This window comes from Sciurus vulgaris (genome assembly GCF_902686455.1).
Source record: "Sciurus vulgaris genome assembly, chromosome: X".
In the NCBI taxonomy this organism is placed as follows: Eukaryota; Metazoa; Chordata; class Mammalia; order Rodentia; family Sciuridae; genus Sciurus; species Sciurus vulgaris.
Window position 1 is genome coordinate 671,502 of NC_136471.1, and position 17,700 is coordinate 689,201.

At 36.9% G+C, this 17,700-nt stretch overlaps 1 protein-coding gene across 3 annotated transcripts in view; it reads right to left on the reverse strand.

Annotated features, from left to right (window-relative positions):
• Window positions 1–564: 564 nt before the first annotated feature.
• VBP1 (VHL binding protein 1) overlaps window positions 565–17,700 on the reverse strand; it is a 29,224-nt gene continuing 12,088 nt past the window's right edge. For 2 of the 3 annotated variants that reach the window (XM_079124559.1, XM_079124561.1), the window contains exons 4-6: window positions 16,373–16,471; window positions 3,856–3,994; window positions 565–1,592 (exon numbers count right to left, since the gene is read on the reverse strand). In XM_079124559.1, the coding sequence (XP_078980685.1) occupies window positions 1,522–1,592; window positions 3,856–3,994; window positions 16,373–16,471 (309 nt within the window). In that variant the 3' untranslated portion in view covers window positions 565–1,521. Of the gene's footprint in view, window positions 1,593–3,855; window positions 3,995–9,652; window positions 9,784–16,372; window positions 16,472–17,700 lie in introns of those variants that run through there. The other variant, XM_079124560.1, reaches the window with a different exon arrangement.

Here is a 17,700-nt window from a genome sequence, read left to right on the forward strand (position 1 = left end):
AAAGAACTTTGGTATCTTTCAGCTTAACCTCTTAATTGTTTGCTTATCTGTATTCCTTCCGAAGGGATTTTATGTTGTTTCTACAAATATAAGAACGTGCTAGTTATATAAAAGTACGTGCTAGTTATATAAAAGTACATAAACTTTACAAATATGTGAAAATATCCATGTTAACTTCAGAAATATGCTACAGTATGAATGTTTGTGTTGTCCAAAAATTCATATGTTGAAATCCTAACTCCCAAAGTAACAGATTTATGATGTGGGACCTTTAAGTAGTGAATAGATTATGAGAACTCATGAATGGTATCAGTGCCTTTATTTAAAAAAAATTCCTAGCCCCTTCCACCATGTGAGGACACAATGAAAAGTGCCATCAATGAAGCAGAAACTAGACCTCATGAGACACAATCTACAAGCACCTTGATCATGGACTTCCCAGTCTTCAGAAATGTGTAAAATTGAAGTCTGCTGTTTATAAAGCCACCCAGTCTATGGTATTCTGTTACAGCAGCCCAAACAGATTAAGATAAAGGGGTAACCATGAAAAAAAGTATCTTGACACAGTTTCAACATCACTGTTTTAATAATATGAAATACAAGTACAAAACATTGTACAAGTATACTTTTTACTACATGGAGATGGAATAATATATTTGTGTTTTTGCCAGAATCAATATCATCCAGTACTTTCCACTCTACCAATGGTTTTCCCCAGGGATTTTTTTTTTTTACTATTGATATGCTGTTTTATTATCATAAATAAAAAAGCTCACAACTCTTTTAAATTATCGCAGATATTCCTGTTCAAGATGCTTTGGAGAACTGTTATGAAATACAAAATCACCTTAGTTCAGAGTTTTGAAATGGGTAATATTATTTTGCATCAGCCAAGATCTCCCTCATATTAGCATTGCAAAGACACTGTGCACTTCTTTGGGGTTTTAAGAATGGTCTCAACTATGCAGGAAGGCAAATTACCATTTTCTGAAAAGTCCAGAATATATTGATAGTTATTGTTTAAGCAATAACTCATAAACCCCCATTTATAAAAGACAATGGCAACAAAGGACCATAAAAGTCCTACAAGTACTAAAGAAAATATGTTTACATATACTGAAACTGTCTTTTCTATCTCTAAAGTGGTTTGACCACATCAAGTGCAGGTAAGATCCGTCAATAAAGAAAAAGTAAACTGTGCTAGTGCCCAACATTCAGCCTCCATAGCATACCTCACAGTTTTCGGCCAATTTCAGTTAAGAGTTGTCTTATGACAGACAAAAAGAAATTATGAAAGCGGTATCAATTTTGCTGGGAAATGTGAAAAGAAAATACTGTTAATTTCATAAAATATTTGTAACTAATTTTATTTTTATAAATAAATAAAGTGGTGTTTATTTTTAAAGTTTTGATAAGTTGCTGTTAAAAAAAACATTCAGTTATGTTACTCTTTAAGGATAAATGCTGAAGTATTTAAAATAACATGTTTGCAAAACTGAACCACATTTTTAATTTTCAGCATTATGCTTTGTTCTTGGTAGACTCATCTTTGTTTCTTCTCTTTACATCCCAATTATAAACCCTGGCCATATCTGCAAAAATTGTCAAAGAAAATGCAAAAGCAATTCTAAAGATAACATGCAATGGCTAAGCCTTCACTCACACAATGAATCAAAGACAGAAATCACACATTCACAAAAACTGATAACTAGGGTTGCCAGTTATCCTGCTATAATATCAACTGCTAAGAAAGCAATGGAATTAAATTCTACCAAAAGCAAGTTAAGACCTCCAATCAACAATTATTAACTATGGTAGTATATTTAACAAATATGTGCCAGAAACTCTCAACATTTTTTTGATTTTTGTTTTGTTTTGTTTTTAAAAAGGGTCTCACTACATTTTCTAGGCTGTCCTGAAATTCCTGGGTTCATATGATCCTCCTACCACAGCTTCCCAAGTAGCTGGGACTAGATCTGTGCACTACTGTGCCTGGCTCAACAGCTTTAAAGATAGTCCCTCAACCATGAAATTTCAGAGATCAATCAGCACATATCCTACCATATAAGAAATCAGTACAATTATCAATAACTGCATCTCTTATCCTCTCTTTGGTTTAACAGGGCATTCATTCAGTTTATAAAGCATCTACTGTCCTTCCAACAAGACTATACAAAACCTTGATTTCCCTCATGGAGCTATCCAGCAGAATGGTCAGTATACCAGAGACTAGATGCCCTAACTTGCTCCCATGTCTGTACACCATGCTACCTTCTCCAGCTCAAGCAATAACAAAGCTTGCAGTCCATCTGACATGATTTCCTTTCTTTTGGTTCCTGTAAGTCACTGGATCCTGTTTTTCTCTCACATTTAACATCTTTTTCTTTCCAGAAGTACCAGTCCTCCTAGGTCCCTGTCATCTCACAGCTGGATGAAGTCTCCATATTACCAGTTAAATGATGATCCCTACACTAGTCCTCAAATAGATCTGCCTTCCCTCACGCATGCACTAGTAGCACCTGTCACATACTCATGCTATACACTGGAGGAGAGAGAGAAAAGGGCAGCTCCTACACTTGAAGAGCTCATGGCTGCCCAAGGAAAACAAAGTACTAAGTTCACAATGTGCCTAGTAAGCACAAAGGAACAACAAAACAAAAAGGGATTAGAAAATATTCAGGGATGTTCTGATGCTTGAACTAAGATATGAAAGATAAAGGAATACCGGCAGGCCAATAAGGGGAAATCATTCCAGTTAGGAGGAACAATGTACGGAAATGCAAAAGGCATTGTACATTTTAGGGGTAAGAAGACCAACTGGAATTATTTGGCTCCTACTGTGCCCTGGAGAAGAACCATGGCAGAAAAGTCAGTGGCATGAGGTTAGACTGGCTGGGGACACTTCAGAGTATAAAGTATGCCTATATGCATACTTTACATACAATAAGCAACTGAAATATCAACCAGAGAACTAAAAATAAGATACATTCATGACAGTACTTTCATGCTAGAGACAGCATGAAGGACAGAAAACTACTAAGTGCATGTTTTAGAGAGCCAGAACGTGAGTAACTAATGGCATTGGGCAGTGAGATTTATGAGTGAAATTTAACAAGAATATGGTCATTAATTCACTCTTGATAGTGAGGAAGAGAGAAGTGTCAAGGATGACCCTCCCCCAGGTTTTTGTCTTTAACCACAACAGGAGTAGGAGGAAAAGACAGATCAGAGAAGAAAGGCAAAGAGCTTGACCAGAACACCCCGCCTTACTTCTCTGCTGATATCAATTCCATACTGCCTATGAAAACAGCCTAAGCTTTATCTTCTCAACAAAGCCTTCCCTAACCTAACTCCAGTTCACATCCCTTTCCTCAACTTTAAATAGCCTTGGTGCTACATATATGAACTTAACAGTGTGATATGAAGTTATCATTTAGCTCTTTTGCATGTGCAGTTTTAATACAGAAAGTCTGTCTCTCTCCCTGTGTGTCCCCCGCCCCCCCAACACACACACACACTGACTTCTATATCACATATGGCTTAGCACAGTTGCAAGAACACAGAAGACTCAATTAATAAATGCTTACAGAATTAAACTATCTACCTAGCTATAAAAGGGTCGGGAAAGTATTTGAAAGAAAAATACTCATTCACCAAGGTGAATTTGCTTTTTCTAAATCTTCACATTTCAAATTCATTGATCTATTTATAAAGTTACTCATGTCTAAGTTTCAAATATGTTATTTCTTATAAAATCTGCAACCTCACAATAGCCTTAAGGACATCCTTCACATTAAGACAATATGAGAATGTTAATTTTTTTTCCTCCCTCTTTGTGTTTTTAAGAAAGGATACTGACTTCTGTAGTAGTAAATTGATCTCGAAGAAAGTCAAGGTCTTCCTCAAGAGAATCAAGATTCTTTGTGGCAGTCGATAAATTCTTTTCCAACAATGCCTGAGCTTCATCAATATCATATTCAAGCATTACATTAGCCTAAAGAGAAAAAGTCATGACAGTTACTGAACAGTTACACAACACTTTTTAGATCAGAGAAGGTTATCTACAGCCCTCAAGCCAAATCCAGCCTGTTGCCTTAAGCTTTCCTGCCACAGTGGCAGAGCTGAGTAGTTGGAGGGAAAAAAACATATGGTTGACAAAACTGAAAATATTTACTGTTTGGTCTTGTACACAAAGTTGGCTGACCTCCGGGTTAGATTGTATACATGTGCATGTGCGCGCGCACACCCATATACACGTACCACATAAGCACATACATACATACATACATGATATCATTTAATTGGTGAAGGAAAACCCTGGTGAGGTAAAAAAGTCATCTACTTTATAGTTAAGAGAATGGAGGCTCAGAGAAGTCAGGTTCTATATGATCCCATAGCTAGTGAATGAGAGAATCAGACAAAAATGATAAATGAAAAAAATCAGGATAGAACCAATATACTTAGATAAAACATCCTACCCTTCTACTACCTCCATCATGACACTGAACAGTACAACAGTACTACATTTGAATCAATTAAATAGTTATTTTTAAGTTTTGAATACATTAATTTAAATTTTTTTCAAGACTTTTTTATTATCTAAATTTGATCAGGTAGAAAACAGCTAACTTACTGACCCCTTCCTACTACCTACTATAGATGCTAGGGGCAAAGATGAAGTGATGTGTATGGAACTCTGAAGATCTCGTGTTACTGCCAACATTTGGGGAAACAGATTAAAAGAGACATGAAAGTGCTGGGCACAAAGCAGGTGCCAGATAAACACTGAATAACCCACTCTAATAAGTAGAAAACTATGTAGAATTTATATAGGACAAAGTATTCAATCAAAAGTACATGTTGGGCTGGTGTGGTGGTGCACACCTGTAATCCCAGCCACTCAGGAGGCTGAGACAGGAGGGTTGCAAGTTCAAGGTCAGCCTCAGCAATTTAGCAAGATCCTCAGCAACTTGGTGAGACCATGTCTCAAACTAAAAAAAAAAAAAGGGGGGGGGGGGCTGGGGATGTGACTGAGTGGTAAAGCACCCTAGGTAGCTTGGTGGTAAAGTGTTTGCCTAGCACATGTGAAGCCCTGGGTTCAATCCCCAGCACCACACACCAAAAAGATGTCTTTCCAGTGCTTGCTTCAGCAGCACATATACTAAAATTAGAATTACACAGAGAGGAGTAGCATGATACCTGTGCAAAGATGACACGCAAATGTGTGAAGTGGTCCGTATAAAAAAATATAGATAGAGAATGTCTTTCCAACACAGGCTCCCAATTTAATTCCTGAGGGTCAATAACTATTGTTTCATATGATTTATTTTCCAGAAAATTTCTACACTATGGGATTTTTTACATTTATTACTTCATTGTAATCATCTGTAATAGTAGTATTCATTTTGACATATCCATGAATGCATAAGTAACAGTTTGCTCCATTTTGACCTCCAGTATTTCCTTTCCCTCTTCTCCCTCCCCTGATTTCCTTTCTCTACATTATTGGTTTCCCTTTCATTTATTTATTTGTTTTTCAATTGGTACATTATAGTTATATGTGACTAGAATGCACTGTGATATATTCATACATGCACATAGCATAATGCAGGCACACAGCAAAATTTGGTAAACTTCATAACCCAGTTCTTTCCCTTTTCCATCCCTCCTCACTCCCCCTTGGTCCCCTGCTTCTTCTCTACTGACCTCCCTTCCATTTGCATTAAGACCCCCTTTTTTTATTACTCTTCTCTCTAGCTTCTGCATATGAGAAAGACACTTGACCTTCTGAGTCTGGCTTATTTCACTTAGCATGATGTTTCCCAGTACCATCCATTTATCAGCAAGTGACATTTCATTCTTCTTTATGGCTAAGTAAAACTCCATTGCATACATATACACCACATTTTATTTATCCATTCATCTACTGACAGGCACATGGTCTGGTTCCATAATTTAGTTATTGTGAATTGTGCTGCTATAAACACTAAAGTGACTATCATTACAATATGCTCGTTTTAGTTCTTTTGGAAAAATACCAAGGAGTAGGACAGCTGGATCATATGGTAGTTCCATTCCTACTCTTTTGAAGAAACTCCATACTGCTAACTTGCAGCTCCCCCAATAATGAATAAGTGTGTCTTTTCCCCCATATATCCTTCACCAGTAATGGTTGTTTGTATTCTTGATGACCAACATTCTAACTGGGGTGAGATGAAATCTCAGTGTAGTTTTTTTTTGCATTTTCCTGACTGCTAAGATGTTGAATATTTTTCCATATATCAGTTGGCCATTTTTATTTCTTCTTTTGAGAAATGTCTGTTTAGGTCATTTACCCATTTACTGAGTAGGTTATTAGGATTTTTTTCCCCCTCTGAGGCACGGGGGAAGGTTATTAGGATTTTTGAGGTTAAGTTTTTTTTTATGTTCTTTATTATTATTCTAGTTATTAATCCCAATGGAAGAGTATCTGGCAAAGATTTTCTACCATTCTGCAGACTCTCTCTTCATGCTCTTATACAAGTGAAAAATAGAAGACATTTAAAGACATAGCATTCATGACAAAAATACATTCATCATTCATTCAGCATGTACCCTATGACAAATATTTCTCCTTAGCTGATTTTCTCCTAAAATATACCCTTCCCAGCCTCTCACTTGACATGCCCCAAACACAACTCCAACTTATCCTGTAAACCTGGCTCTTCCCCTGTTCTTCCCAACTACCAGCTATCCACCCAGTGGCTCATAGGGGTCATCCTATGGATCCTCCTTCCTTCAGTCCACATTTCATCAGCACACAGGGGCAAGATGATTTTATAAATACAACTGGGACAACAGGGAGTTCTCCAATAAGAATTATAGCTGGATGGGGCTGGGGCTGTGGCTCAGTTGTAGAGCGCTTGCCTGGCATATGTGAGGCACTGGGTTCAATTCTCAGCACCACATATAAATAAAGGTCCATCAACAACTAAAAAAAAAATTTTGTTTTTGGGTGCTGGGGATCAAACCCAGGGCCTTGTGCTTACAGGGCAAGCACTCTACTGACTGAGCCCTCAGCCCCCTAAAAAATATTCTAAAAAAATAATTATAGCTGGAGACTACATCACACCTCACATAAGGATGAATTCTATATGGATCAGATACTTACATGGAAATAATAACACCATTAAAGTACCACACCTAAATATTTTGTAACACTGGAATAAAGATAGTTTTTCTAGAACACAGAACACAGAAACCATAAGCTAAGTCAAAGGACAATGAACAATGAACAGGAAAAATGTTTGTAACTAATTTTCCCTAACATATATGAATCTTTAAGCCAAAGACCAGTAGCCCCTAGTCCAACAGAAAGCTATGCAAAGGATATGAGCAGAGTTCACAGTAAAGAAATAAGAAATCTGGGGGTGTAGTTCAGTGGAGGGCATATCCACATAATATGATTATAAAGGCATGGAAAATAATAATAATGAGATGCTGTCTTCATATTGATATACAAATATCTCCAATACATATTATAAAGTGAAAAAAGCAAAAGGCACTAGAGTATGCACTATATGTCAACATTTGTGTATAAAAGGAGGGAAAGATATATATGTATATGTAAAATTTCTCTGGAAGAAATCAACTGTTGATTGCTGAGCTAGTGTGGAGAAGTATGCCCTTGCTGTGGTTAGAATTTCTGTCTCCAAGAATTCATGTACTGGAAACTTCAATACATGTCCCCAAATTCATGTGTTAATGGTTATTTGGAGGTGGGACCTTGGGGGGGGAATTAGGTTTAAATGAGGTTCTGAGAGTGGGGGCCCCCATGGCTTTGTAAGAAGAGGCAGAGAAACCCAAGCTAGCACACTTGTTTTGTCTCATTATGTGATGTCCTCCACCATGTTATGATGCAGCATATGGCTCTCCCAGATGCCAATATCATGTTCTTGTACTTTGTAGACTCCAGATCCATGAGCCAAATAAATCCCTATTCTTATAATTTACCCAGTCTGTGGTATGTTCAGTTATTGCAATCTTTCTGTACCTTTTTTAAATACATATAAATGTATTAACTCAGAAAACTGTACCAAAAACAAATATCTGACAAATTTCTGTCTCCAAAAAAGAAAGAAAAAGCTAATTTGAAAACAGTTTATCTAACCACATATATACTATTATACAACAATTTCAAAAGTAAATGGAGAAAGAGCCTACAGAGTGGGAGAATATCTTTGCCAATCATACTTCAGATAGAGCACTAATCTCCAGAATCTATAAAGAACTCAAAAAACTCTACTCCAAGAATTCAAACAGTCCAGTCAACAAATGGGCTAAGGAAATGAATAGACACTTCACAGAAGAAGATCTACAAGCAATCAACAAACATATGGAAAAATGTTCAACATCTCTAGTAATAAGAGAAATGCAAATCAAAACCACCCTAAGATTCCATCTCACCCCAATTAGAATGGCGATTATCAAGAATACGAGCAACAACAGGTGTTGGCGAGGATGTGGGGAGAAAGGTACACTCATACACTGCTGGTGGGGCTGCAAATTAGTGCAGCCACTCTGGAAAGCAGTGTGGAGATTCCTTAGAAAACTTGGAATGGAACCACCATTTGACCCAGCTATCCCACTCCTTGGCCTATACCCAAAGGACTTAAAATCTGCATACTACAGAAATACAGCCACATCAATGTTCATAGCTGCTCAATTCACAATAGCCAGACTGTGGAACCAACCTAGATGCCCTTCAATTGATGAGTGGATAAAGAAACTGTGGTATATATATACTATGGAATATTACTCAGCCATAAAGAATGATAAAATTATGACATTTGCAGGCAAATGGATGAAATTGGAGAATATCATGCTAAGTGAGATAAGCCAATCTCAAAAAGCCAAAGGACGAATGATATCGCTAATAAGTGGAGGTTGACACATAATGGGGGGGAGGGAAGGGTTAGAGTTAGGGTTAGGGAGGGGGGCAAGTATGGAGGAAGGAACTATTGTATAGAGGGTAAAGAGGGGTGGGAGGGGTGGGGGGAAGGGAAAAAATAACAGAATGAATCAAACAACATTGCTCTATGTAAATTTATGATTACACAAATGGTATGCCTTTACGCCATGTACAAACAGAGAAACAACATGTATCCCATTTGTTTACAATAAAAAAAAAAAAGAAAAAAAAAAATAAAAAAAAAAAAAAAAAAAAAAAAAAAGTAAATGGAGCCAGGCACAGTGGCATATGCCTGTAATCCCATTGATTCAGGAGCCTGAACCAGAAGGATGACAAGTTTGAGGTGAGCCTCAGCAACTTTGGAGACCCTATCTCAAACTTTTTAAAAATAAAATAAAAAGAGCTAAGGATGTAGCTCAGTGGTAAAGTACTTCTGAGTTCAATCCGTAGTACCAAAAGAAAATGATTTTTAAAAATCAGCAAAAGGAAATCAGCTCCTGCCACTTCCACCTAAAATCTTTCAAAAGCCCCCTATTGCATTTTCCCTGAAACCCCACAGCTAATATCACTAGCTTTTGCCCCACAATCTAGCAGTCTTACCCTCCACTGCAGTACCAAAGTCACACAAATCTGGCCTTCTTTCTGCCTCTCCCTTCAAGCTAGTTCCTGCTTTGAGGGCCTCTGAACTTACTATTACATTACCTGGAAAACCCTCTTATCCTTTTGCAAAAGTAGCTCCTTTGGTCACTGTGATATTGATCAGGAATAGACAAACAGAACAAAGGAACAGAAGAGAACCCAGAAAGGCATCCAGGCAGATAAGGAAAATCAATCTGTAGAGAGAGAAGGGACAATTCAACAAATGGTGCTGGGACTAGTAGCTATACACTTGAGGGAACATCAAAGTTAACAATTCTCCTTCACAATGTTTATTAAAATAATTTCCAGGTTGATTAGGACTCTAAATTAAAATAAAACAAAACAAAATCAGGGGGAAGATGGTGGCAGCAGTGGCTGTTGTTGAATCTACTGTCACTTTTTAAAAACTCCACAAAAACTAACATTAAAAATCAGGACAGATAAATACCCAAGATTATTGAAAACACATCTGTACAAAAACTTGTACACAAACTTTCATAGCAACATTATTCACAATAGCCAAAAAGACAGAAACAAACCTAATATCTATCAGCTGAAAATGGATAAATAAAATGTCTGAATATACAATGGAATAGTCTTTGGCAATAAAGGATGAAGCTCTGACACATGCTACTACCTTAAAAATATCATGTTCAGTGAAAGAAGCCAGACCACAAAAGACCATATATTGTATGACCCATTCACATAAAATGTCCAGCATAGGTAAATCCATAGAAACAAAGTAAATCAGTGGTTCAAAGAAATAGGAGAAAGAATGTGGAGTGAATGTTAATGGGTATGGAGTATTTGGGGTGCAAATAAAAATGTTCTAGACCTAGACAGAGGTGATGGTTGCAGAACTCTGAATATACTAAAAACCACTGAACTGTACACTGTAAAACAGTAAATTTTATGGTACATGAATGATATCTTAATAAAGGTGTTGAAAAGAAAAAAAACTGGGACAACAAACCTAGAAAGCTAAACAACATCTACAAAAAACTGACCAGATATCTCTACAATGAGCACAGGAGGACAAGCCATGGTTGGCTACAAGACCTGCACTGTAGGAGCATTTGTATAGGAGTAAGCAGAGGGAAGCAACAACGCATTCAGGAGACATGAAAACTCCAAAATATCAAAGAGGCAGCTATGCAGATCAGTAAGCTAACTGGAAGACAGCAGTATAAGTCAAACACAGAAAGACAATACCACATGTTATATCTTATATGCAGATACTTTAAAAAGTAGATCTGAATGTAGAATAGTGCTTACTAGAGGTTGGGAAGCAGGGATTGGGAAAAGTTGGATAGTGAGCACCAAAAGACAGTTCTAGTGTTCTAAAGCACAGTAGTGACTATAGTTTACAACAGACTATTATATATTTTATGAAAAAGTAAGAGAGGAACTCTAAAGATCCAAAAACAAGTAACAAAAGTAAGACAAAAATTTAAAATAAATATCTCCAAAAAAAAGATTAAAAAACAAAATAACGATAAGGAGATGGAAACATTAATTACCATGATTCAATCAACACATAATATATATGCATATTAAATTTTCGCATTGTACCCCATAAATATCAAAGTGGCTTGCATGCTCCCAGAGCAGGTTGGTATGGGGGTTATCTAGGTACCATGAACTCTCTCACACCTAGCCTTACAACTTCCTTACCCACAGGGCCCCACAGTGAGGAAAATATATAGAGAAAATTATTCAATTCATCCTAACTACAAAAATTATTAAACCATCTGGGAATAACCTTAATAAGAAATAATAAACAGCCAAGCATGGTGGCACACTCCTATAATCCCAGCTATTCAGAAGAGGATCCCAATTTTCAGGTCAGCCTGGGCAACTTAGAGAGACCCTGTCTCAAAATAAAAAATAGAAAGGGCTGGGGTGGGGGTGGAGAATATCATGCTAAGCAAAATAAGTCCCCAAAAAACCAAAGGCCAAATGTTTTCTGTGATATTGTGGATGCTGATCCATAAAGGGGGAAGGGGGGCAAGGAAAGAATGGAGGAACTTTAGACTAGGCAGAGGGGAGTGAGGGGAAGGGAAAGTGGGCATGGGGGTGGGAAAGATGGCGGTGGAATGAGATGGAGCTTATCACCCTATGTACATGTATGATTGCACAAATGGTGTGAGTCTGTATCGTGTACAACCACCAGAGAAATGAAAAGTTGTGCTCCATTTGTGTACAATGAGTTGGAATGCATTCTGCTCTCATGTGTAACTAACCAGAACAAATTTAAAAAAGAAGAAAGGGCTGAGGGGGTAGGTCAGTGGTAAAGTGTCCCTAGGTTCAATTTGCAGAGCTAGGGGAAAAAATAGCCCTGTATCTTCAAGCCAAAGGTCTCAGCAACTGTTTAGTTTTACCACTTTACATAAAAAAAAAATAAAAGGGAGCTCTAGAGTCTTCTCCATTCTAAAAACTGTCCATAGAAATGAAGCAAAGTCAAATCAAATGTGAAGTACTGAAAATAAAGAGAATAAGCAACAGAGGAACATCTTTATAATATAAGCAAAACAGAAAGACATGCCCAAAAAATAAGTGAAAAATATAAGGTACACCAAAAAAGATAAATAACATTAAGAAAATGAATACAAGATATGAAAGTCAAACATAAAACCAGAATTAGAAAATTCATATATAAGGTGACAATTCAGGAATGAAATAGAAATCAAAGAACATTCACTCCAGAAAACATTGACTAAACTGGAAGAAACACAGAGGCAAATAATTATAATATATAATACCTTAAGATTCACAGAATATGAGGAAATTTCATACAAACATAAAAAGAAATGAATGGAGAAATGAATTAAAGAGAAAGTGACAAGAGCTGAATGCAGGCAAATAATGAACATTAATAGGAATCCCCAAAGAAAAACAAAGCTGGGGACTAGAAAAAAAATTCTAAACAGTTGAGCAAAATATTCTTAAAATATCACATACACACACAGGCACATACCTGCAAGCACATACACACCAGTGTACACACACATGCACACACACACAATGAAGGGGCATACTATATACTTTGGGAAATTGACCCAGAAGTCCTTTAGAGCACCCAGGCATAAAGAACAAGTCATTTATAAAGGGAAGAAATTGGTTTGTCATCAAACTTTTTGAGAAACATTTTATGACAAAAGAAAATTGAGCAACACATACAGTATTCAAGGATATAAAATGTGAGCTGAGACTGATTTTTAAGTACAAAGGTTAAAGAATAATTGTAACATTTGAGAACTTAAGGAATATTGTGCCCCCAAATCTGAAGGAATCTGCTAAAGAATGAGTATCAACAACCAAAATAACCAGGAGAATACTGACATGATGATAGTGATATGCATTGCATACATATTTTCAGAGAGAACAAGGGTAAATGAAGGGCACAAGAAAGCAAGAAAGAACAAGCAGAGTACATAACAGCTCTGGGCACCAACAATATGAGCACAAACCTGTAAAGAATGGGAAAGGGGCCTGGGGATATAGCTCATTTGGTAGAGTGCTTGCCTTGCAAGGCACTGGGTTCAATTCCCAGCACTGTAAAAGAAAAAAAAAGAACAGGAAAGGACGGGAAGAGCACATGAAAAACATCAGTGTTAACAGTGTTTAATCATGTCATTCTAAAACCATTTTGTATATGATAAGGGATAAAGCAAGTGAATAATATTGCATAGTGTAATTCTATCACTCCAGCTATTTTTGAGAACCAGAACTCTTGAAATAGAATAAAGAAGAAATGGAGGAACAAGTTGAGTAAAAACTGTGTTGCCCTGAATTTGAACTGAAAAGCACAGTATGAATTCATAAGTCATCACACACAAATACACAAACTAACTTGTACGTTAACACCCAAATTTATATGTAGGCCAGCCATATCCTACTGGTTGTTTCTCTAGTGGAACCCTGGCTGATAACAGATCCATTAACTTATAATTTGTTTTGTGTGGTTTTCTGGTTTTGTTTATATTTAAACATACATACATAAAGAAAAGTATGCACATCAAAAATATACAACTTCATGCATTTTCACAAACTTACAACACCCATGGGACCAGCATCTACATCAAGGAAGCCACAGGCATCAGCATTCCAGAAGGGTCCTCATGGATCCTTCCAGTTGACCACCAGCATCCTAATCTCAAAGGTAACCATTTTCCTGGCTTCTAACCATATAGTTTGGCCTGTGTTTGAACTTTACATAAATGGAATCAAATATTATGTGTTGTTTTGTGATTACCTTCTGTAGTATGCAGAATTATGACTCCCTCAACCCATGCTGTGTACCCTAATCCCTGAAACATGTGAGTCTGATGAGGTATGTCATTTGCCTGTTAACCCCAAGGTATGGGTATTAACTGGATAGGTCTAATCTAATTACAAGAGCTCTTAAGAGCAGAGAACTTTCTTTGGTGGCAGAAGGGAAAGTTGGAACGACCTCAAGTGTAAGAAAGTTTAGTCATTCCACTGCTGCTTTTAAGATAGAAAAGGTCTACAAGCCAAGGAAGGAATGTAGGTAGCCTCTAGAAGCCAGCAAGAAAACAGGGACCTCAGACACCACACAGAACCAGAATCTGCCAACAACATGAATGAGGCTGGAAGTGGATCCTCCCACAAGCTTCTAATAAGGAGCATATCCTTGTTGGTACTTTAATGCTGGTCTTCTGAGAAACTGACCAAAGGACCCATCCAGGTACATCTGGACTTCTGACATAGAGACAGGAGATAACAAAAGAATGTTATTTTAAGTCTCGAGTTTGTGTTCCAAAATCCAAAACCTTTTGAATGTTGACATGACACTCAAAAATTTTAGACTTTGGAGCATTTAGGATTTCAGATTTGGGGATTAGTGATGCTTAGACTGTATTGCCCTGCCATTCAGGTGAGTGCAAAGTGCAAGTGTACAATGCCTTTTTTTTTTTTTTTTGGTACTGGGGATTGAACTCAGGAGCACTCAACCACTGAGCCACATCCCCAGCCCTATTTTGTATTTTATTTAGAGAGATGGTCTCACCGAGTTGCTTAGTGCCTCACTTTTGCTGAGGCTGGCTTTGAACTCATGATCCTCCTGCCTCAGCCTCCCACGTTGCTGGGATTACAGGTGTGTGCCACTGCACCTGGCTTGTATAGTGCTTTTAATTTCCATCTCCCTGTTTAATGAAGCTAAACAATTTTCACGTGGCTACTGGCCACTGGGTATTCTCTTTTTATAAATCACTCATTCATTATTCTATTGAGTAGCTTGTCTTTTCATGTGATCCTCAACAAATAAGTTTTAAAATATTTGAGTTAAAATATCAGAAACATATTTACTCATTTACAAACTGGGTGATAGGAGTGCAGTTAACATAAATAAAATTATAAATGCCTGATGAAGTTTATGACATTGAAAATTCAAAGTTCTCTATGAGAAGTACTATAAATAAAAACAACATCATAAAAAATATCTGAATTAATGTAAAAGAAGACTGTATCCCGAATACATAATATATAAAGATCTAAACATCTATTAACAAGCAGACTCTAACAGAAAAATGTACCAAGGACATAATTAGGCAGGCAAACTAAAGAGAAATACAAACGAGCATTTTGTCAAACAAAAAATTATGATAGCATTTCCACATATAAAACTACCAAAATCTAAATGTGAGGTTGTCAATAAAAGGATACTTTATACATTGTAGAAGAAAAATGTAAATTGGTACAGTCTTTGTTGAGAACAATTTGACAGTATCTATCAAAATGTTAAATGTATTATGTTTGTGTGTGTATGTATACACACACACATTTATTGTTAGACCCAACAATTCCATCTCAAAGAGGTATATAGGGCTAGGGATGTAGCTCAGTGGTAAAGTACTTGCCTAGCGTGAGTAAGGCCCTTGGTTCAATCCCAGGACTACAAAAAACTAAGGGGTATACAAAAAACGTGCAAAGACACCTACTACAGCACTGTTTCCTATACAAGAAACATGAAAACAACTTCACATTATTATTATTATGCTACAGCTCTGCCACACAGTATCAAGAAGCCAACAAAACCAAGGAGACAAATTCTATGACTGCTCAAAAGAAAAGATACGTGATGGTAAGTGAAAAGTCAAGTGGTACCAAACAGGAAATGGGACTAGCTTGTGAAAGGGGAAACTGCTGGAGTCCTGAGTAGAGAAGTAACGTAATCTGACATGTTTAAATCTGGCAACTTGAGTAAAGAGCTGGAATAAAATTTCTGAGGCAGGGCCATTCCTGGAATGGTCAAGTCAAGCAAGAAGTCTAAATGTAGCCAAGTAAGGAAGTGAGGTATTAGGTAAGAGAAGTATCAGGGAGTACCAGGCTGTGAAGGAACTTGTAAGCCATTCAAAGAACATAGGCTTTTCCTCAGAATGAGATGAAAAACCACTGGAAATTTTTGGACAGAATATGGTACCACCTGACAGATTTTGATGGATCACTCTGTCCACTATGCTAGAAAGAATTTAGGAAGTCAACGATAGAACTGAGGGTGAATTAAGATGTTAATAATGAGTTGAACTGTATAACTCCAAAAGATATACTGAAGTCCTAACTCCTGGTACCTGTGAATATAACCTTATATGGAATAAGTTATCATAAATTGAATTATATCTCACTTATAAAAAATATGTTTTCCTCTTCATTCCTTCCACAATCAATGAGGGATGAACACTTTTACACAACTCAAGCAATACTATTTGCTGTGCGAAATACTGGTTTACACATATGTCAGCTATGGTTACAGCATTTACTTACCCCCAACCACAGACAAACTTTATCAGTAGGAGGAACCGAAGCTTTGCAGTATAGGTTATCTGCCAATAAGAATCTTGTCTCCAGTGAATTGGTGGACTCCTTTAAAAAAAAAATGACAGTACCAAAAACATGTCAGTTTGATATCAAGGTTATAAACCCACAGCTGGACCCAAGACATTTAAAATAATACGATCATGCAGTAGACTAAATGTAAAGGTAAAAGAAATGAACCCTACTGCCAGATGGCTGGGCATGGACTCTGATTCAGCTACTAACTAGCTGTGTAAATGTGGCATCTCACTTAATCTTTCCATGCCTCAGGTTCTTCATCTATAAAATTAAACAATAACCATCCCCACACAGCCAGGCGTAGTGATGTACACCTATAATCCCAGTGACTTGAGGGGCTGAGGCAGTAGGATTCCAAGTTCCAGGTCAACCTGGGCAACTTAGTAAGACCCTGTCTGAGAATAAAAAACAAAATGGGCTGGGGATATAACTTAGAGGTAGAATGCTCCTGGGTTTAATTCCAAGTACAGGGGAAGGGGGATAGTCCCTAAAGAGGTAGAAGTAGGCACTGACTTCTCTAATACTTACACAAAGAACAGTGCCTGGCACATAAAGTACTATATACAAATTATACAAATAGTATATAAGAATTAGCTGTTATTTTTACTTCAACAGTGCTTCATGCCCAATTCAGTCTCTGAAGTCTCTTACAAAGTTCACCTTATATAATAGTCTACTACAAATCTAGTTATTCTTCAAGTAATAAGTCATATGTGTATACAATCTGTTGAAAACAATATTCTTATGAAATTTAATCTTTACAGCCTGATTTTATTTAATGAGTGTTAGACTGAGACATGGAAAACTCTCAAAGTTAGTTCTGCTACTACTAAGTAGCTATATGAAACCAGCCAAGGATAAGTAACCTCTATGTAATTGTTTCCTCAACTGTGAAATAAGAACCTGAAAAAGGTAACCTCTAAGATTCTTTCAACCTCTATAAATCTTAGACTCACTTCTTATTCTTAGGGAGGACAACTTACCACCACCACGAAAAACAAAACAAAACAAAACAAAAAAACTGATGCTGCTACCTCAAAATAATTTTATTTTTATACCTAAAATAATTTCTGATTATATTTAAATTTTGCAAACACTACATATCAATAAAGTAATCCTTAGGATTAAACCTGAATTTTAGGGAAAAGTCACAAAGTCACATTTTTTACACGAGCACACTGCCCAGTACACTAGTGTACATGCTCAAGAAGGAAGACTGGATCCTACAGAACAGATCAAATACCAGTGACCAAAGAGTC